The following is a 21,074-nucleotide window of genomic DNA, read 5'->3' on the forward strand; positions in this document are numbered from 1 at the left end:
AAGTACGGTGTCTCAGCCCTACCACGACTCTAACAAGATCTTGGTCAACACTTGTGTTTCTTGTTTTCTTTCATTCTTCTTGCTTGAGAAGCATACCATTCACTATTCTACTCATGTCGAAACCAACCATCATCTTCACCCCTGGCGCCTGGTACCCGCCAACTGTCTTCGATGGGATCACCAAGATATTAAATGAACATGGCTATAAATGCCATACGATCGCATTCCCCTCTATCCAACAAGCTACTACCGTTCAAGATCTGCAGCCCGATATCGCTGCGGTGCGAACAGTCGTCGAGCAAGAGGTCGATGCCGGCCAAGAAGTGATCATTGTCTCCCATAGTTGGTCCGGTCTACCAGTCAACAGCGCACTGGATGGACTAGAGCGCACCGAGCGTGAACAAGCCGGTCAGAAAGGAGGCGTGGTCAAGCTGGTCTTCATCTCTGCTTTTATCCCGCAAATCGGCGAGAGTTTGATCGGCGCATTTGGTGGGACCCCGCCGCCTTGGTATGTGCGAGATGTAAGTAAACCAACCCTTGGACCTTTCTATAAGTATCGCAAACATAGACATATCTACGAACTCAATTTATTGACTCGCTATCTTAGGAGGCAAATGGCACCGTGACAGCCAGCGATCCATTCGCGCTATTCTTCCACGACGCACCCGATGGTCAAGAATGGGCCAGCACACTCCGCCCACACGCCTGGGCCACCAAGAACGCACCCGCCACCAGCGCCGCATACATGAAGATCCCAGCTTCATACTTGCTATGCGTAGACGATTTTGCTATCCCGCTCGCCGTGCAGCAGTTGATGGTCGATCGGGCCCAGAGGAATGGTGCTAGTATTGAAACGGAGAAGATCAACGCCGGACACTCGCCGTGGCTAGTCGTTCCTAATCAGGTGATAGCTTATATTCGAAAGCAGGCGGGTGAGCAGGTTTAGACGTTCAAATGCTTTAGGACCGTGTACTGCATTATCGGAGCTGGAATGTATTTCAATCGTATTCATTTGGATATCCCTCGCCGAACAAAGAAGTCCCACAATAGATAACTAACTAAGAGATCAGATATAAGCAAAGCACGAGCTTATCCACATCGATAGCACAAGGTCATGTTCAAACTTCAAGAAAAAAAAAGTGTGCATAACGCCCAGAAAAAGCAAACATTGCAAGCCGGCATTGTTCCACACGTCATTCATCTCTTGCGGGACAACTTCTGCATCACTTTCTTCAGACCAGCAAACCGACTCTTCTTCTGAGTACCCTGAGATGGGGTAGTAGTATCCCCCTGATTGACAGATTTATTGGTCGAATTACTACTCGAAGCACCGCCAACAGTCACCGTCAACAATTGAGGATTCGGATCATACACACTCCCAGACTGATCGGCACCATCAGTGGGTGCGACATCATCATAAGGGAACGCATAGCCCCGATTATCCGAGGTAGTAGCATGGCAGATCCGCGAGTAATGGTTCGTCACGGCATCCTGGTAGTAATTGGCCACCGTCTCGCCGTTCGGCTGGTTGGTGTCAGTCAATAGCGTGGAGCGATTGAAAGCTGCCGCCAAGCGGGCAGTGATGGCATCTTTGGTGGCATCCCCAGAGACTGCAAAGGCTCCGGAACTGTTACTGAAGATATCTGCTGTCGATGGCTGGTCGTATGATATGCTTCCGGTGGAGAAGGTGAGCTTGCCGTTCGAGACTTTGGCTGTGACATCGCCTGCGCTACCCTGGGTATTGACGGTCAAGGCGGTATCGGTATATTTGGACCAGACTTGATCGACGTAGGAATCATAGTAGGTCTTAAACAGGGTGTTGTCCAATGTAATGCCCGTGTTCGGGGATACAGCTCGGAGGTTGTTCCCATTAGTCGTGACAATAAGCTTGTCCCATCCGGCACTGTCCTTGGAGTTCTGCGTCTTGAGTGCCGTGCAAATCGTGGCGAGTCCATCGGACGGTAAACCCTGGACACTCTTCGAGGTTCCCGATGTATTGGTAAGCGTCAGGGCAATGGGCAGCGAGACGAAATCAACAAAGGTAATGTTCACGTAGAGCTGAGACGAGTTCCAAGTGAACTCGCAAAAGTCCCAATACAGGTTATAGTTAGCGTCTGACGGATTAGACGACGAGGGCTCTACGAGTGCAGGGCCCGGGTTCAAGTAGAATGTGAGTTTGGCATCGCGCACAAACCAAAGTCGACCTCCCGCAATATGTGGGATGGTTACTGTCTTGGTACTGCCCGATGCGCCGAGTGGAATTGCACAGTCTTGTGCGAGGGCCGTCTGGGTAGCGGACGGCGAGGTTGGATAGTACGCCGTCTTGCCGTCGGCTTGTAGCAGGAACAACGCATTGTTGTTGTCGATTGCTTGACCGGTGATATATGCATAGACCGTGTTTGAACCGGTCTGGTTCTTCAACGCGAAGTTCAAGGTAGACATATTGCACGTCGATACGGTTGAAAGAGAGTCTAGGGTCAAGGGCAGCAACTAAATACTAACTCGCTTGGATAGAAGTAGTCTGGGCCTTGAGAAACCACAACACAGGGAGACACTCTGATAGGAAGAGATCAGGGCCCACTAAGAGCGGGAGGGAAAGCCACAGGGCTGTTGAGAGATCTGGGTTGGTTCAGACACCATCTCAATCAGCCAGCCGAGTCCATAATATAGCATTTCCGGGGAACTCTGCCTTGCTTGGAGACGGCCATTCTCTCCGTCATCGAGTGCAGAAGGGCATGCTGACAAGACCCGGTGATTTAACCTCGCGATGACCTCGCGCAGTACCCCCTGGCCGATGAATAACCACACCGATTGGATATGACATCCCTTCATCCTTTCGCATGTGTCGATCTTTGCTGGGATGAGGCTACACTCCGGGATCCGAGAGGTGCTCCGGCTGCAAGTGAACCCGGTCGGCGCCACTGCGCGATCATGCCGGGCACGCAGATGATCTCGTTTTCCCGCGTGTCGATCTGCGAGCGCGTTTTTATTTTGCGGGGCTGGGCGTCTCCACGGGGAAATATTGGCCACGATATCATGCACGAAATGCCGAGTCCGGGGTTGTCAAGGTGGTGATTACTTGTCAAGTTGTCAACTGTTGAAGTAGCGTGATGGTTGGACGATCCTTGGCTCTGCTCAGACAAGTCTTCTTTCTATGTGATCGACCAGTAGGGAGGCACCCAAAGGCTCTTAAGGTTGGGTTTCCTTCACACCACCAGGAACAAGATTCTCACGTTACAACATCAAAGCGTTCAATTACGTGTTTAGTTCTTGGCTTGAATTCTTTCTACTCCTTCTGTTTCTCTTTCCGCTTCTCCCACTGGGCCTTTGGATGAGGTAAATCCACCTGAGGGAAACGACCGTCCTCTAAATATGGCAAAGAGTCGCTCGTTTCCACCATCCATCGGAACATCTGGCTCTCCATGAATCGTGCCTGGTGCACAAACCGCGGATCAGCCGGTAGGTTGTGCAGTTCCAAGGGATCGGCGCTACGGTCATACAACTCCGCTGGTTCGTACAACCTATAGATATACGTCCAATTTTGATCTCGCATGGATATCGCCTTGCCCACCAATCGTGTGTCTTCATGCTGCAACTTGGAATTTATGTCGTACAGGAACGAGGCTCTCTCCAGAAGCGGCTCCTCCGAAAGTAGGAAGCCACCTTCTGAGAAAGCGAACTCTCACGGCTGGAAGTGGTGACTTTCCATTGTGAGGGAAAGTGTCGTCAATGCCACATAGTTGGAGGATGGTCGGAACTAGGCCAACTATCTGGGTCATGCTATTGCGAACAAGACCAGAAGGGATGCCACCCCCGCTAATAATTAGGGGATCGCGGACCAGAGTTTCTGATAAGCCACTGGGCCACTTTTCGATGAGGCCGTGGTCTCCTAAGTACTCGCCATGATCGGTGAAAAACATGGTAATGGTCTTGTCCCAAAGTCCGCTCGATTCTAGTTTCTTGACTATCCGGCCAAACGTCGTCCAGTCGCGAGATCATGCCGTGATATGTCGCAGATACTTCGGCCCATATCTCTAGAGTAGCGCGATGAGTTCCGTACCGATTGCGGATCATCTGCATATACTGTGGTTCGTATCCTGTCTGAGGTGTGTCAGCGAGGTATACTCGTAGGAGAGGTCAACGATATCGTACCTTACTCACATCACGACGCCCTTTATAGAACAATCGCTCCTAAATAGTACGCTCCTCTTCTAGCCGCTCAACCTCGTCTCCACCAATGATCTTAGATACCTCTAGCGGCTCCAAGAACCTATACTCGGTCAAACTCAGCTCGGTGACGGTCGAAGCAAATAGATCTCCTCGTCGTGCCATACAAGCGATGTGATAGCCACCCTCTTTCAATGATCGGAACAGATTTTGCTCCCGTGGTTTTAGCAAGTTCTCCAAGGACCGATAACCGGACACGTGCGGATACAGTCCGGTAAACATGGAACATCGAGATTGCGTACAGACTGATGCTTGAACATAACATTCCTTGAGTCGCACACCTCGGGCCGCGAAGTTGTCGATATTTGGCGTTTTCGCAATCGGGTTCATCCCAGAGCAATGGAGCGTATCATACCGGAGTTGATCGGGCATGAAAATGACGATACTTGGTCGTGCATTGGGCAGGCCGCTCAGTTTGTGAGGGATAGAATATGGCGGCTCATCGTTGCCTATCCTGTCCACGGTTTCGGTTCTGAGTTTTGCCTTATTGCCTTGGATCTGCGTTGTGGATTGTGTGCTTCGGCTCCAAGGGAACACAAAACGAACAACGGAAATTCTAAAGGCAACGAGGAAAATACGGCATAGTTGCACTTCGTATAGGATAATGGTTACCCGCCAAGCTCTACCGTGATGGACCGATATCCGGAGACAAGTAGCTTCGGCTGTCCCCAGACTTCGATATTTGCTTCAGTCCACGCCATAACAGCCACTATTTTTTTCATGAGAAAAGAGCAAGACTTTTGGAAAATCATGCTGGCTGGGGGTATTGGGTTCGCGGAGAAATACATCATGTATGAGGATAACCAAGCGTTGTCATTGAACAATTCTCGTTATTCTCGGGTATACGTTGCTGGTTGCATCCAGGCGGCTATCGGTGAGTGGTAGCCAGCGCGCAACTGCAACTGATCCACTACTGTGTTACTTTGTACTGTATGTATTCTCGCCTCTAGGACTCTGGGGACTTGATAAAGCTGCATGCAGTTGAGAATATGGGCACGTGAGTCTAGTATTGACTTGAGCGCTTGAGCTCTCGGGGGGGGGGGGGGGTGTTCTCGCTGGCCACTTGAAAAAGTAGTGCCCCCTGGACCCTTTGAATTTGAAAATATCCACACTTCTTATTAGATATACCTCACCGTGTCTAATGAATGAATGGATATTAAATGCTTAAATGTGTATACAAGTGGCTGTTTTCTCGACATGGCCAGTTATTCACCCAATACAGCTCCATCGTGCGGGTGTTGATTGGCAGGATATCCAGGGGTTGGTAGGTTTACCCGTAGAAGCATAGAAGGAAGTCTATTAAAGCATGCGAGTTCTACTTGAGATTGCAGGTGATACTCAATTTATTAAGTGGTCCTCGTTTATAAGTCCGCATTGAAAAAAGAAGGCTGGGGGTAATGCCCCTGCCACTTTCAATTGTCGCAGATAAAGCCCCCAATCCACTTTCCCGACGGCGATAACCCTCCAATGTAAGGGCGATGGGCGCTTGTGTCACAACTCACCAAAAGCCGTGCTCCTTACTGTCAACACCTGGACCTCCTTACAAGCGAAACCGATTGACTCGTGCAATGGACACTGCACGAGCGCCAATGCGGGTTTGGTTAGCCGAAACAGTCTCAGCTGGGGGGAAGTTAAACTATCGTATCCACCACGCGGATCTCCCGTATCGGCCAAGTTGACACGACCATGGACACTTGGACAACTTCCAAGGACATCGGATTATTCCTGGGGGCCTGATCCTAGTAGCTCCGAGTAGCTCAACATGCTGGATCGCACAGACTGACTGCACGCCTCAAACAAGATCGACGCTGTGACGCCCAGTCCAACCCAGCCACTCCACTTGGGCCACGCCATCCTGCTGATTATTCCAGTTTCTGCTGCGCCGCTCCACTTTGTTTTCCATCGTGGATAATTATAGGCAAGTCTCTGAGCTTCTTGCCTACTCCACTCGTGCCTAGAATTTATTACTCTTCAGATTACCCTGCTGGACTCCGCTTCTCCTTCCTAGTCTTCCTCCTTCTTTTACTCTTTCATCATTCCTTTGACTGCTTCCATATCTGGGGGGTCTTCCATGCCTCGGGGAGATCTCTAGGGCCCGCTGCCCGTGCCTCCCACCATGTACATTCCACGGAAACGGGACCTCAGCCGCAAGAATAGCGTCTTCATCATCGTATGTTGATCTGGTGCTTCCGAGCTGATCCGACCACCTCCATCACCATTTGATGCGGTCGCATCGTTCGAATCTCTAGTCTCGTGCTTCAGAATACTAACCTGGCCTTATCTTCTAGTGCGCCTCGGTCATCATCTTCGTCCTTGCCGTCTGCGTTTGCCTCTATTTCGGCGCTAGGTGGCTTCGACAGCGCTACTATGAGCCCAAGTACATTCCCGGTCAGACCTTGAAGCGGAAATGGAAGCAATGGTGTCCCGGAAGTGCCTCTTATGGACAGGTACCGAACCAAAGTGGTCAAAACAATGATCAGGACACCTCCTATCGGGGATCGGGCCCCGAAATGGCCACTATCGGCTCCAACAACAATCGCAATCACAACAGTGGTCCGCGCCGGGAAACGTCCATCCGATCTATTATAACCTTACCACCGTACTCGGCGAGTCCAAAACCGACCGAGCAAATTATCGCTCGTGAGGGAGAACGAGCCGGCATGGATATGGTCGTCGAGTTTCCGGAGACGGCCGAGGAACAAGAATCACGCCGCGAAGATCAGATGGAAGCCCTCTATCAACTCCGCGTACAACGTCGACAGGAACTAGCCGATCGCGAGACTCGCCGTCGGGAACGCCGGGAAGCCCGTGCTCGAGGTGATTCAATCCGTCTAGAGCAGCTCAACGAAGAATCCCGTGCTCGAAGCCGACGTCGCCGTGAGGCTACCGAAAGCAACACTTCACTCACTGCATCGGCCGTCATTGCCGAGCACCAATCCCGCGAAAGAGATCGACGTATTGCCAGCGTCAGTTACGCTGATATCGGCCACGTTCGACACGATGGATCCCGTCTTCGAGCTGATTCACATGCCTCCGATTCCGACCACCACCCTCTCCTTCAGAATGCTGCCATGCATGCATCATCGCCTTCGTTGACGGATCCTCCCAGCACCCGCTCACGAGTGGAGTCGTTTGCATCCACACTGTCTAACGAGGCAGATCCGCTGGCTCTCCGCCCTACTTCAACTCGCGGATCATCTATTCGACCAGTCTCTCAGGCAGTCGAGGAGGGAGACCTAGGTACCCTCAATATACCACCGCCACCCGAGTACGACCACCTTGAGTGGGGTGAAGCACCTGCCTACGAAAGTCCTACAAACCCGCGGGATGAGCAGCAGCTACCGGGAATCATGCGATTACCATCTATCCATGTGAATATCGCCAGTCCAATCACGTTTTCTCCGGTCACACCTACGGCACCTCAGACCCTAGAGGAGTCTCTACCCCACCCTCCGAACCCGGCAACTTCAACAGAAGCAACGGAGACGACCGCTGCGTCAGACAATGCCCCTGTCAATAATCAGGGACCAACAACTGGGCATACCTCTACATGATGATGAATTTCCCCTGCCCGGGTAAATTCTAGAGTCGTCTGAGCGTATTCGGACGGGCTGACACATTCTCCCAACCCCATATTAATGAGCACGATATTCACGATTGTACTAGCACCCCTGCTTTTTGTTTTGTTTTCATTTGGTTTCTGCTTTGAGCGCCTTATTGAGCTCGTTGCTTTTCTGAAGAGCATGGCGTTTTGGGTTGGAATTGGCTGGTCTTTTCGGTTGCCGCGGGATTCTGGTGGGCTTTCTGTGCCACCAGTGGGTAGGATGCGTGGTTTGCTGGGAGGGGCTTTGGGATTTTAAATGTTGAACATTTAGATAGAACAAATGAAATCAATCTACCTATTTTAAAAGACGGTATTCTAGGGATATCTAAATAGTGGTATCAATCTCGTTTTAGTCAAGATAGAGTTGTGCAACTTCGGCTGCCCAGTCCATGCTTTGGGAAATATCTATGGTTCTATCCCCTAGACGCAAATCGAAGGGCTGTCTAACCTAGAGATGGTGGGCAGCCTGGGATATGCTCTGGCATTCGTCCATGTTTTTGGATGTAAGTTTTGCTAAATAGAATAAAGGTAGAGTGTACTGCACGCTGATGTATATATCTCCGTGGTTAGTCCAATACCCGAGTCTCAGGTCCTGATAAATAAAGTAGCAGCCTTTGTAATTGCAAGTTATGACTTGAAAAGAGAAGACAGAGTCTCCAAAATCCAAATTAGAGAGACAAACAATTCATATAACCAAGTGTTGCCTTTGAATAACGGTGTTGATGGTAGTGATATACTCTAGAGTGGTATAGTGGAGCGGGACGGGCGGGGGCATCGCGGGTGATTGGCCAAGACGCGCGACCAAAACATTCCCAGCCTCCAAAACAAAACCGCCCGTCAACAACCTCGTCCGGGTATCAGGTTACTTCATGTCCACCTACCGGCCTCTCAAGCTCTAAATTACTTCGGTCTGTTTTTCAGCCCGAGATCTTGAGTATGCCTCTTTCAGAATTGGATTTTACCGTGTCCGACTTCGACCCTGAACACGAAGCGTTGGCATCCACCCGCGAGTTCGGCAGTCCGCAGCTTCCCAACATGAGACGCTCCCACGAAGAAGAAGAGGAGCCAGACTTTGTGATCAACACGTCAACTTTGGAGCGCGCCTTTCCCGAGTTTTCTCAGTTACCCACATCGGAGGAAGAAGACAACGAAGCAGAACAACACAGAAATCTGGACCGCGACACCATGTCTGATGTCAGTGAACTGTCCATGGAGATGGGCCGTGGCCCCTCGGGCAAACCCTCTCGTCGCCTCGATGACTCTCGCGACTCCATCATGTCGTTCCAGAATAGCATTCGCTCCTCCTCCCCAGCCGTTCGCGTCGACTACCCGACCCCCCAGAAGCAACCTGCCGCGCGTACGACAGCCCGACGCGCCGTGAGCGAGAACCTCCGAAAAGATGCTCAATTGCGACGCGCAACTCAAGCACAGAAGGAAACCATGAGCCCCCAAGTGTCTGGCAAATCACAACGCGACCAGCGGAGGACACTGTCGGAGATGCACGCGAAAGTACGCGATAACTACGACGGGTCATTCATCGGAGATGAACGTCCGGCCCCAGTTACAACCAACACGCGATCAACGCGTTTCGGTAACCTAAACAACTCCCAAGAAATTGCCGATGCGGTCGAGCGTGCTTCGCGGGAAGCCTACGCGAAAGAGATGCGTAAAGCCAGTGGTGGTGGCACTCCCCGCAAGGCAAGCAACAACCACACCAACACGATGGGCGATACTATGACGCGCCAGTCCTTCCTCCTTCCCGATCTCCCCAATATCTCAGAGCTCGTTTCGGGTGTGTATGAGGATGGCACGCCCGTCTTCCCTCGTCAGCACAAGATGCGCTCTACTCGATTCGTGTCACCACCTCACGACGCGACCGATGTTTCCTTTTCGCGTGAACATATGCCTCTCGATGCTGTTCCAATCCCCGAAGATGAGAAGGCGTTGTTTGTTTCCCTCCGACTCCTGCAGGATAAGGTCGCAGAGTTGGAGATGTACAAATCTGACGCGGAGAGACGAATTGAAAACTACCGGGAGGAAAATGCATTGCTCAAGGCTAGCCGGTCTCGGAATTCCGACAAGTATGCAGTGGAGGATGTCGACTATAAGAAGAGCTCAAAGCGTCTGAATTCAGAAATTCAGAGTAAGCATACCTTGTTCCCAGAGGGTCTTCATAAGCTAACATTGCCTTACAGAGCTTGAAGCTGCCAATATAGCTCTACAGAATCAATTGGATATCGCCGACCGCAAATCTCAAGTCCAAGATGCAGCGGTCAAACGCCTCAACCACGAGAGAGAATCTGCCATTTCTCAATTGGGCGTGGCATATCTTGAAACCAGAGAACTCAAGGCCGAGAATGATCAACTGCGCGAAGAAAATACAAGCCTCAAGTCTCAGCTGGCCCGTGTCTCGGGCAAGTCTCGCGATCAGGAGGTTTCAGAAACGGATTCAAGCATCTCCGCTTCTGATGCTGATGATAGCAATGTGTATAGCACAGACGTGAGCCGCAGCACAAGGAACCTTACCTCCAAGAGCAGCCGCAAAAATTTGAAGTCCAAGCGTCAGAATGACTCTCGGGCCAAGGTCTCGACTCAGGTGGATAAGGAGATCTCTCGCCTTGAGAAGGAGCGCGCAGAGGAGGCCCTGTTCTCGATTGTCATGCCTACTTCAAAGCGGGCATCAACATCCAAGTCGGGTAAATCTGGCCATTCTGAATCTAAGGGATCCAGGAAACAGCCAAATACCTCTAAGCAGCGCGTTAAGCGTGTCATTTTGGAAGATATAAGCAGCGCTGTTGAGTCTACTGAACAGACGAAGGCGTCGTCAGATGCCGAGGACCTTACGCTGCTGAGCGTTATTGATGTGAGTTGCTGAACTGCCAGCATCCTTGATATTAACACATTGCTAACTATTGACGTTACAGGAACATGAAATTGCCCGGCTTCGGAAAACATTGGAGGAAGAACGATTGTCGCGCAAGCAGCGCCGGTCCAGTGCCACAAAAGACACTACTGCCACCGAGACTGTGAACTCAACCCGCCAGAGCATCCTCAAGGCCCCTCTTCCTCGCAAATCATCCCTCCGTGAACCCAAGCCCATCATCTCCCGCCCTGCGTCAGCTGCCGGCGATGTCACCACCAGATCGGCAGCTACCACGGATGGCGACACCAGTCTCGTCGTTCCCACTGCCGAACGGCCGAGGCGTCACTCAGACCACTCCGTGGCTTCATTGTCACAACGTAAGAAGCGCAGGAACATTGAAGACATGACCTCGGCCTTCATTCTACCTGACATCACCCTGAGCCGCGCAGAGCTGGCGGGCAACAACCCCTCTCGCCTGCCCGAGTCAGCTCAGCGAGTTCTGGACAACATCGCCCAGCATGACGGAAACAACTGCATGATTTGCAAGAACGTCCTTCCTCATGAAGGCCCTTGCAACCACGAGGCTGTCAAGATCCCTAAGCCCATCCCCGTTTCAGAGCGCATGCCAGCAACAGAAGACCCGACAATGCGTCCCTCTCAGCCCCCTGCTGTTGCCCTGGCCACCGTTCTCAAGACACTGGAGGACGAACTCTCTCACCTGAAGATGCAACTTGCTTCTTACCAAAGTGCCTACAACAAGCTTGACGCATCGCTCGGCAAACGCCAGCGCAAAGCAGTCATGCAGAAGATCGAGACTGTGCTCAAGGACATTGATCTGAAGTCTGATCAGATCTATGCCCTTTACGATGTTCTCGAAACTTGCAAGGGAGAGATCACGAAGCGAGACCTTGATATTACCTTGGAATCTATTGGCATTGATGTGACCGCGAACAGCGCCAAGTCTCGTTCTGGTCTGGTCGATTTGGAGGATGAAGATGAAGATGACTTACCCTGGGAGGGTATTGAAAGCACTGCGGAGTTGACTGGTCGCACATAAATTTTGGTGTTCGGATTCTGTGGGTTCTTTTTTTAGCTATTGGCGACTCTACTATTTCTGTGAATGGTATTCCTACTGGAGTTTTGCATTTTCCACTGCGAGTTTTTTCTTTCTTCTCGATTACCGAAGGTTGACCATTAAATCAGAGGTTGTAAAGAAGCGTGTCACACTTTGAAGAAAGGCCCCATAGCGCAGAAATAAGATGCTCATTCTTCATTCAATTCAATAGTTGTATTTCAAACTACCTAGTGTTTGGTATAGAAAAGTCAAATAAAAACGCCATCGCTATGCCAATTTCCCTAATATCAATTATGCAGCGTTTTTACCAACGGCAGCCATCGCAGCTCCCTCAGTAGAAGCAGGCTTTGACATCCCTAGAGACGAAGTAGCATCACGCTGTGCAACCTCTTCCTGAACAAAGCAGCCCAGACCAGCAAATGCCTCCAAAAGAGTGCGCGAATAATACTCCTGCAGATCGTACCCACCAGCCTGGACAGTCGTATCTGACCGGAGTTTGTCCAAAAAGGCATACGGATAGGACTCCAGTTGAGTGTAGTAATCGCGCTTTCCAGGCACAAGACCCATAAACGGATCGTACGGCTTCTCTGGCTCGGGAGTCTTGATCTTCCGCAGACCCTTGATAAGTCCAGCTCCAGGTGTAGCACCGGCAGTATCCGCCGCCGTAAGAGGTGTACCAGTACGCTTGACCTCCGTCCCGCGAAGAGCAGCCTGTTTCTGCCGAATACGATCCTCCTCGCTGCGCCGTGCAGAAGACTTCTTGAGGTGCACTTTATGTCCCTCGCGAGCGATGGCAGCTGCATCTGCAGCAGAGCCGGATGCAAGTCGGGTAAGGAAGTCTTCTCGTGTAGCCTGTTGCTCGCGGCGCTCGTTCTCGTATTCCTCTCTGGCGATTTGTTGGCGCATTCGGGCCTCTTCTTGTTCCAGGAGGATCTTCTTTTGGAATGACGTTGCCTCTTGTTCTTCGAGTGCTTGGTTTGCTTTTATTGATTGCATGTTCTCTTGTGCGTAGGCTTGGAGCTGGGCTTCTGTTCTCGCCACGTCGATTCGGCATACTAGGTTGGCGATTATTTCTTCGCGTTGTTCGAGGAAATCGTCGTAGGCGCGCTTGGAATCGAATTCTTCTTCACGGCGATTGAGGCTGGAAGAGATCTTGTTAGAAAAATTTCTAGTATGGTTGTGTGGAGGAAAGTGACCTACATGTGCATCACACGCCGCCGGATATCCACTTCTCGCTCAACTCCAATGTCCTCGAAGGTCTGCTGGCGGAAGCGGTTCTTTCGAAGGGTCTTGCGGCATCCTGCGACGGGGCAACTGGCTGGGCCAGACGAGAATATTCGGTCGACGCAGGACTCGCACATCTTGTGGTAGCATTCTGGGTTGATGAGAAATCGCATGTTCGGGTTGAGATACCGTGAGGACTTGCAGACGGGGCAGACCTCTATCAAAGAACATATTAGCAGTGTTATATTAAAAGCCATGTCAGTATGAGCTTACCATCCTCATCCCGACGGTCGATCCCATTCTTGGACGCCATGGTGGTGTGTTGTAGTCTGCCGGAAGGTGAAAGGCGGCGGAGATGAGCTTAAGCTGGAGATAAAGGCGGGCCCACCACGTGCACGGACCAAGTCTTCGGTCTTCGGCGTTCTTCTTTTTTTTTGCCCCTCCGGTCACTGCACTTCTCTCTCAGATCTGTGTGAAATGAAGTGAGTTATATGACGCTTGACGAGACCGACTATCACTGAGGACACTATGGGTATCCCGAATCACAACCTCGACGACCTCGAGCAGCGGCGACTCGCGCTCGAAGACAATATCTCCGAACTCCAAAAGTCCCTTTACCACTGGCGAACCTGGGAGGCAGAATACGATGGCCTTCGAGAGGAAATCAACGAGCTGAACGATGATGCCACATCCGATGACTTTCTCGCCGTTGCGCGCCAATACGAAGGATCGTTGGTGAACGAGAAGGAAATCCAGACCATCCTTCGAACCGAAGCAGGCGTCACGCGATCCCGTACCCAAGTTGTCGACCTTCTCGGCAGACGGATCGATTACGTGAAGCAGAATGCCGCGACAATTGAGAAGAGGCTTCGAAAAGTTGAGGATGAGTTGTACACATTGGACTCGAACGACCAGCTTCCTGTGGATATCTCTGGCGATCAAGGATTTCCCATGAGTGAAATTGTGGAAGAGCTTGACGAGGAAGGAAATGTGATTTCCAGCTCAGTTAACACTCCCGGAGATCACGCACCCGCCCTCCTAGAAGCCCTGAAGAAAGCTGGTGTTGATGATATCCCGGACGCCTCTCAGCAAAGCGAGAGCACTGCTGGACCTAGCTCAGCTACCCGAGAAGAGAAGGCAGATGCGGCGGAGGAGGATCAGACCAAAGAGCAGTCTGAGGTGATCTCAAATGGACACGTCTCCTCCTCGAACCGAAACGATGTATCCCAGGAAGACGAGCTGGACCTGTCGAAACCAGTGTCGCTTGTCACGCCAGAGGATCGTGCACAATCCCCAGTTACCGATATCGACGAACCCGCCGACGAGGCAACACTCCGACGAGAAATGCTGGAATACGGCATCCACGAAGTTGGCGCAATCGTTGCAGAGCTGGAGCTGGATGAGGATGGCAGCGAATTCTCTATTTCAGACGATGAGTACGACATGGGCACTGAAGACGAGGATGAAGACGAATATGGCCGGTCACACCTCGAGTTGTCCGAGGAATACCACCGACAAATGCGGGAGTTGGAAGCCAAACTTAACGCGAGAGGCATGACCAATCTGGGCAAGGACACTCAGACTTTCCCTGAGGAAGTTCGACTGGAGATTGAAAACTCTGCCACGGAACCTGCTCAAGAGAATGCAAAGATTGATAGCTCTGAGAAGGGCAAGAAACCGAAAAAGAAGGTCGCTTTTGCGGATGATTTGGATATCGCGCCAGCATCCAAGCCCGCTGTAGTTGACAAGAAGCCTCCTGCGCCAAAGCCTCAGGCAACCGTCCAGGTCCTCTCCGATGCTATCGTTGAGCGTACAGAGCAGCCAAAGGAGTCTAAACCAGCACCATCCAATGGGCCCAAGAAGGCCTCTCGCTTCAAGAGCGCTCGCATAGTTGATCCTGCGGCTACCACTTTCGAATCACCCGCCAAACCAGCATCTTCCCAATTGCCCCCTCAGATTTCCGGAACCCAGACCTCCCGGAAGCAAACCAACGGCCTCCCATCAGCAACGCCCCCTGGTTTGTTCCCTGCTACCCCTCATGAGCCAAAGCCCTTCTCCACGCCAATCATGGACATTCCTGTTGGACCATCAGCTCCCACACCTCCAGAGGGCAAGACCCTAGCCGACAAGCTGGTCGAGCGAGATATTGCTCCTGGATCCATCACGGCTCCTGAACCAGACGAGTTGAACGAAGAGATCCACCGCCGCGAGATTGCTTCTGAGTTTTACAGAATGCGGAATAGCAAGATCCAACAGCAGGGTGGCTTCGTCAATGAGGAAGAGCCGGAGTTTGTCCCTGTTGAGGAGCCGGCTCAACGCGTGAGCCGGTTCAAGGCTGCACGGCTGCGACCTTAGCTCTGTCTGCTTTTGAAAAATGTCCAAGTGTCAATTTGGCTACAAATACCAAAATTTAGACGATATATTATGTTTATGATTATTCACCTTGGTCTTTCGTAGGTACTGATCGGCCATCTATATCTACAACCTTATTTCTTCTTCTCCATTGTTTCCCCGCAAGGTTAGCAACACAGGAACATGTGCTGTCATGGTCTCTACCGTGGCAAAAATGGATATGTCTCTTCCTCAAGAAGCAACATGGCACATCCATCACAAACTTCCAAGATCAATATTATTCGGGGACATCTCTGGCTGCATCACCTTTGGGCCCCTTCTGAGCTTTTCCAGCTTGATGGATTTGTCTGTATTGTGCTCGTCCGCAAGGACAGTACTTACGGGCATTTTTTTCTTGTGAGATCAACCTGGTAGGGATCCAAGATAATGGAGATGCCGTTATTTTTTTCTCCCCCGACAATTCTAGATTATTTTTAGATTGAGGATCGTGGTTTTAGAACGACATATGTGTTGAGAATCTTAAGAAATACAAGCTTGTGTATTTGAAGCAGGCTCACAGATCTGGCCTAATGTATTGGATGCTCATTCAAAAGTTTTCCTGGTAGCATAATCGTATCTCATATTAACACAGAACGGGGGCAATATCAAAGTCCCATAGCATAGTCGCCATGCCATGTACAAAGTAACCCAAATTTCATCGCAAGCACTACAAGAAGCACGTGTGCTACCGTTGATAAAGCTTGCACACGTACATCATGCACCTGCAAGGTAATCGCTGCCAGCAGAAGAAGGGGGTAAAGGAACCAGGGTCTGACTGCTACGGGTGAGCAGGGATGCAAGACAGTAACCACCTTGACCAAGAAAAATGAGACTTTTAAGCCCGGGAAAAGGCTCGAATCACTTATGTAGCTCAAGAATGTGGATGAAGTGGGAGGTGGCGGAAGGAGTTGCCGTGTACGAGTGATAGGCTGGGCTGGTGAGTTGATAGACTCCCCGTGTGCGTGGATTGGTCTTGTGGATGCATTTGGCGGAGAGGTAGAATATCGCCGCATTACTAGGTCTTTGTCAGAGGTTATTGAGGGCCTGTGTGCCAAGACCGTCTCTGGTGCTGGGCCGCCGCTGGGCCCAGATGGCAAGTCAAACATTGAGTCACGCCTCAATGACACGGGACTTCGTGCAATCTTCTTTTTGATGGGCGAGAGGGCTCTTTCCATGCCTGGTTGTGGGCCTGGGCTCTCGACTGTGCGGATTCGAGTTGACCCGGGCAAGTCAGGGCTAGCTGAACTGTTGCGTTTGAATCGGAAATTCTCACCGGCGTTGTTCGCAGCTTGAATGCCATTCAAAACATCGTCCGCAGTCGGACGTCGATCTGGGTCCACAGAGAGTAATTGGTCCAGAAAAGAGTAGAGCTTGGCAGGAAGATCGGGTCTTCTCCTCCGAGCATTGTCGAACCCGGTCCAATGTGTAATCTCGTCGCGGAGCTGATCCAAGTCTTCATTGTCTTCGTTGAGAATATCGGCACTGCGGTAGGGAAGTTCTCCGAAACACAAGAAGTACAGAATCATTCCCAGTGAGAATATGTCGGATTTGAAAGTGAAATTCCCGAATGGACCACCGGGGTATTCTTGTCGAAGAACTTCAGGGGCACAGTAAGAGACTGTTCCCGTGGCGCCTGTTGACTTGCGCATTGCGTTCTGTGATTGGACTTCACCAAAGTCACTGACTAGTACTCGAATGCCGTCGCTTGTCTCGTGAAGAAGGCAATTGTTTGGCTTCAAGTCACGATGGATATAGCCATTCATGTGCAGATGGCGTAATCCGGCTGTGATATCTCTGAAGAAGGAGTAAATTTCATCCAACTGAAGCATACGAGGCCCTCCCACCTCGGGTTTTACCTCTGGCTCCCCCTTTGACTTTCTTCGAAGTCGATCCTTGAGCTGTTGAGCCGTTGTGGTTGTTTGAATCGCACCGCAGATGTAGTTGTGTAGGTCACCCGCATTGCAATATTGCTGTATGATAAAGGCGCATGGTACACTAGGCCCGAATGTGCTGATTCTAGCGTTCTCAAGCCAGACATGGCGATAAGAGACGAGGTTTTGATGGGAAAGGTTTTGTAATAGTTGTACTTCGCCCAGCACCTTTTCCAGCCATTCGTGATCGTCACCGACTGGGACACGTTTGCAGGCGAAATGGCCGAGAGAGACGCCATCCAATACGTGTTTCACAAGCAGGACCACGCCCTTTCCACCTTTTCCAAGAACTTTTTCTTCCACAAAAAATCGCTTGAAGTAGTCTGGACTGAATGCTGACGAGGATATTCCTTGGCTGGTTGGGGCAGGTCCAGAAGATGGCGTGCTGGTGGGACCGTCCGGGATGGCAGACTGAACTAGACGACGGCGCGGCGAACAGGGTCTCGATGAGCTTGCAGAGCTTGGCAAGCTGTTGTTAAGCATGCGAAAGTAGTTTGGGTTGATGAATTCCGCCTCTGGGTCTGTACTCCCACGATGCCTTCCTCGGCTGCTTTCATGCATTGGCCGGTGACATAGGGGACAATTTGCAAGTTCTAGATTTCCATCATGATCATCTGCTGTGTTTCGGAGAGCTAGCTGCTGGGAATCATGGTCAAACACGACAACCGAGTCATTATGCCGGCTGCGCGTTGTTAGCTTCGGAAGGTGGTAGGAAGCACTGGAACGTACAGCACAACATCCAGGTTGCCCCCATTGTAGGGAATCATAGACATGTCGTCCGGCATGACTTTGTCGTCATTGCGGGAGACAGCAAAGCAGATTTAGACGTTCAGTCGTTATGCGACGGTCGCGTGCAGCTTGAAGCCGAGAGATGACGAAGGTGAAACCCCACGCCGAGGGCGGTGAGATCTCCAAGCCGATCTGTGGCTGAGCCAACGACGAGCTGCTTATTTACGTTCTTTACTCGAATATACCTATACGAAGCAAAATCTACATCTGTGTATAATTTGAGAAGGAATGTCCGGAGAGAAAGTGAACCTTTTATTCGATTTCTTTTGAAATCGTGGGTATCTTAAGAAGTGAGCGCCCTAGCGATGGAGCTTGGCGAGATCTGAGCCGAACACGCATTTTTCATGGATGCTGGCGATTCTGGGCTGCGCTGAGAAGGCAGCTTGATCTTGCCATCTGGTAGATAACGTGGAAGGAAGCTTGGCCTTCCCCGTTCCCAAAGTATGGGTAGGTACCCGGGACGTTCGCGGCACGGCTCAGCTTGGGTGGCCGCTGGAAGCGCGAATCGGCGACTGGATCCTCTTTAAGTCATAGAGGTAGCACGGAGCATGTGATGTTTCAGGAGACACGCAGTCAATGGCTGGTTCAGGGATGAACCGAAGCCCATTGTACCTTCAATCCTCCTCGCCGCTCTCGACATCGCTGATCTCGAGGTTCGCGATGGAATCATCGTCGTCATCCTCATCGTCAAAGCCTTCGAATTCACCGTCAGCCTTCGACTCGGAAGACTCGGCTTCATCGGCGGGCTCAGAGGCAGTCTCATCCAGCTTGCGCTTGCGACCCATCTCGCCCAGGCGGCCCTCACGACCCTCGATCTTCTCGTTGTCGCCACCGTCTCCCTTGGGGGGAGGAGTGTACCAAGGGATCTTTCCGCGAAGGAAATCGTTGATAACCATCTTGGCCACACCATCCAAGTCAGGCTCGCCTCCCCTCAACAGACGACCACCCTTGCGAGCAAGTCGGCTGAGGAAGTCGATGGCATCCTGGGGCTCCTTGATGCCATAGGTGCGCTCTAGGTGGCGGGGCTGGACACGACGTAGGACAGCGGGAATGTACTGCTCAGGGTTCTCCACGTTCTCGACACGGCAAACACCACGCAGAAGAATATCCTCTTCAGTGTCGTTCTGGTTGGGCGGGACAACACCAGGGCAGTCGATGAGGTAGATGCGCTTCATCAGAGTGACATACTGCCACACCTTGGTCTCGCCAGGGATAGGAGCGACCGTGCAGACCTTCTTCTTGCGAAGAGTGTTGATGATGGAGGACTTGCCCGTGTTGGGATATCCAATCAAACCAACCGAGATTTGCTTACGGTCCGAGTGCAGGGCAGAGAACTGGCGGAGAAGCTGGATCAAAGAACCCTTGCCAAAGGAGTTGTTGATAGATGCGTGGAACGCAAGAGTCGGGTAGTCCTTAGACAGATGACGAACCCAAGCAGCCTGGTGGAAGATGCCATGTTAGCAAGCAGTCACCAAAGAATGTATATGAAAACAATCGGGAATGTGTGGGATGTTACTAAGAGTTCAACTATCAAGCCACCAAAAAAGGCAGTAGTAGAACTCAACTCTTAAACAAAACACGTATGACCCTTACGATTGGCCTTCAAGACGAAGGCCAGTCAACCTCGCTTCAGAAAGAAGTTTGGTGCGGGACATTGTCGATCTACCAAAGCTGTAACAGACAGACCTCCATTGAAAGAAAACACGACATGAGTCGCAGGAAGAAGCCTTGACTTAGCGATGGAACGGCTTGATGGCCGGAAGAAAGCAAGAAAAACCAAAAAACAAACCGCAAAAGGGAAGAAAATAACAGAACGAGAATTGGGAATAGTACGAGTGAAACGAAAGGGGAAGAAATGTGACACTTACAGCAACACCAGTAGGAACCAGGTCGGTCTTGTTCAAGACAAAGATCAGATGCTTGTGGGGTGCTTCCTCGCGGATGTATTTTTCAACACTGCGGCAGCGAGTGCCAACGGGGTCACGGGCATCCAGAACGTGGATAACAACGTCAGATGAGTCAATGACCTTGTACAGCTCGTTCCAGATACGCTTACTCTGACCCTTGGAGAAGACAGACTCACGAGCAGTGGTGAAGGTGGTATCTTCCACCGCACCGACATCACTAGCGACGATGGGGGTACCATCCTCGTGGGTGCCCTGGTCCGTCTTCTCGAGGTATGAGTCGTGCACCTTGGCGGTTTCGCCGGCGAGATCTTCCAGAGAAGTAACTCCCAGCTTGACACGCTTGCGCTGGGCCTTGGGTCCAAAGGTATCGCCGAATGGGTTGTTCTCGATCTCCATCTTAGCCTGATGCTGCTTCAGACCGTTCACGCCCTTGTTATCGTGGATCAAGCTCATGGGGAGCTTGTTGGTCTTCAGCAGCACCTGGTACGGATCAGACGCACGCTCAGCGACAGCCTCGCGGAAAGAAGTCAAGGCCTCCTGGGAGATAACCCGAGTGTTACCGAACCATTTCCGGTTGGGCTCAATACGAGCAACGGGGGCATCACGAGATTGGTAGGAGGCGGCAACGGTGATTTCACCCGCGGCGTTGCGTCGAGCCTTGCCATCCTTGAACATGTTCAACGTCTTGATCTTCTTGGCATCGCTGGATAGAGAACATGTCAGCCTTGGCTGCCTCTCTCATTTCAACTGATTGGCACGAGAGACCTACCGGTAGAAATTTTCACCTTTCATCCGCACGTTGGCCATGCCATCGTCAACCTTCCCCTGCCTCACTTTACGTGAGGCCTCCTTCTTGCCTGTACCCATGTTTGGGATCTCTTGTGGTCTTCAAGAGTGTGAAAATATTTCGACCTTGCGAAAAAATTTCGAAGGTAGACCAAAACAAAAAGTAGTGGCAGAGCGCGAAGAAAAAGAGGGAAAGGAAAAAAAAAGGCGGAGAGGTGATTTTTTTTAGGGCGCCAAGAAATGAGAGTGCACGGACCATGGCAAAATCGCTTCTGTT

General features: G+C 51.3%; 9 protein-coding genes across 9 annotated transcripts; 4 read left to right on the forward strand and 5 right to left on the reverse strand.

The window, feature by feature from the left end:
* Positions 1–113: 113 nt before the first annotated feature.
* On the forward strand, positions 114–946 carry N7496_000742 (alpha/beta hydrolase; the record flags this gene model as incomplete). Its single annotated transcript, XM_056693673.1, has 2 exons — positions 114–521; positions 608–946. 2 exons carry the CDS (start codon positions 114–116, stop codon positions 944–946), a joined length of 747 nt encoding a protein of 248 aa, XP_056560402.1.
* Positions 947–1,197: 251 nt separating this feature from the next.
* N7496_000743 (glycoside hydrolase family 64 protein) lies at positions 1,198–2,442 on the reverse strand (the record flags this gene model as incomplete). Its single annotated transcript, XM_056693674.1, has 1 exon — positions 1,198–2,442. The coding sequence occupies one exon, from the start codon at positions 2,440–2,442 to the stop codon at positions 1,198–1,200; it is 1,245 nt and encodes a 414-aa protein (XP_056560403.1).
* Positions 2,443–4,191: 1,749 nt separating this feature from the next.
* Positions 4,192–4,599, reverse strand: N7496_000744 (uncharacterized protein; the record flags this gene model as incomplete). Its single annotated transcript, XM_056693675.1, has 1 exon — positions 4,192–4,599. One exon carries the CDS (start codon positions 4,597–4,599, stop codon positions 4,192–4,194), a length of 408 nt encoding a protein of 135 aa, XP_056560404.1.
* A 1,744-nt stretch (positions 4,600–6,343) lies between these two features.
* Positions 6,344–7,781, forward strand: N7496_000745 (uncharacterized protein; the record flags this gene model as incomplete). The annotated part of the gene is made up of 2 exons (XM_056693676.1): positions 6,344–6,397; positions 6,516–7,781. The coding sequence occupies 2 exons, from the start codon at positions 6,344–6,346 to the stop codon at positions 7,779–7,781; spliced, it is 1,320 nt and encodes a 439-aa protein (XP_056560405.1).
* A 986-nt stretch (positions 7,782–8,767) lies between these two features.
* Positions 8,768–11,751, forward strand: N7496_000746 (uncharacterized protein; the record flags this gene model as incomplete). The annotated part of the gene is made up of 3 exons (XM_056693677.1): positions 8,768–9,974; positions 10,027–10,694; positions 10,756–11,751. 3 exons carry the CDS (start codon positions 8,768–8,770, stop codon positions 11,749–11,751), a joined length of 2,871 nt encoding a protein of 956 aa, XP_056560406.1.
* Positions 11,752–12,060: 309 nt separating this feature from the next.
* On the reverse strand, positions 12,061–13,306 carry N7496_000747 (TFIIH/NER complex subunit TFB3; the record flags this gene model as incomplete). The annotated part of the gene is made up of 3 exons (XM_056693678.1): positions 12,061–12,910; positions 12,970–13,210; positions 13,267–13,306. The coding sequence occupies 3 exons, from the start codon at positions 13,304–13,306 to the stop codon at positions 12,061–12,063; spliced, it is 1,131 nt and encodes a 376-aa protein (XP_056560407.1).
* Positions 13,307–13,521: 215 nt separating this feature from the next.
* Positions 13,522–15,348, forward strand: N7496_000748 (prefoldin-like protein; the record flags this gene model as incomplete). Its single annotated transcript, XM_056693679.1, has 1 exon — positions 13,522–15,348. The coding sequence occupies one exon, from the start codon at positions 13,522–13,524 to the stop codon at positions 15,346–15,348; it is 1,827 nt and encodes a 608-aa protein (XP_056560408.1).
* A 641-nt stretch (positions 15,349–15,989) lies between these two features.
* N7496_000749 (protein kinase IKS1) lies at positions 15,990–18,100 on the reverse strand (the record flags this gene model as incomplete). Its single annotated transcript, XM_056693680.1, has 2 exons — positions 15,990–17,997; positions 18,045–18,100. The coding sequence occupies 2 exons, from the start codon at positions 18,098–18,100 to the stop codon at positions 15,990–15,992; spliced, it is 2,064 nt and encodes a 687-aa protein (XP_056560409.1).
* A 618-nt stretch (positions 18,101–18,718) lies between these two features.
* N7496_000750 (putative GTPase NOG2) lies at positions 18,719–20,878 on the reverse strand (the record flags this gene model as incomplete). The annotated part of the gene is made up of 3 exons (XM_056693681.1): positions 18,719–19,543; positions 19,973–20,714; positions 20,781–20,878. 3 exons carry the CDS (start codon positions 20,876–20,878, stop codon positions 18,719–18,721), a joined length of 1,665 nt encoding a protein of 554 aa, XP_056560410.1.
* Between the last annotated feature and the right edge of the window lie 196 nt (positions 20,879–21,074).

The sequence above is a fragment of the Penicillium cataractarum genome (assembly GCF_028827025.1).
Source record: "Penicillium cataractarum strain IBT 29864 chromosome Unknown utg000001l, whole genome shotgun sequence".
Taxonomy (NCBI): domain Eukaryota; kingdom Fungi; phylum Ascomycota; class Eurotiomycetes; order Eurotiales; family Aspergillaceae; genus Penicillium; species Penicillium cataractarum.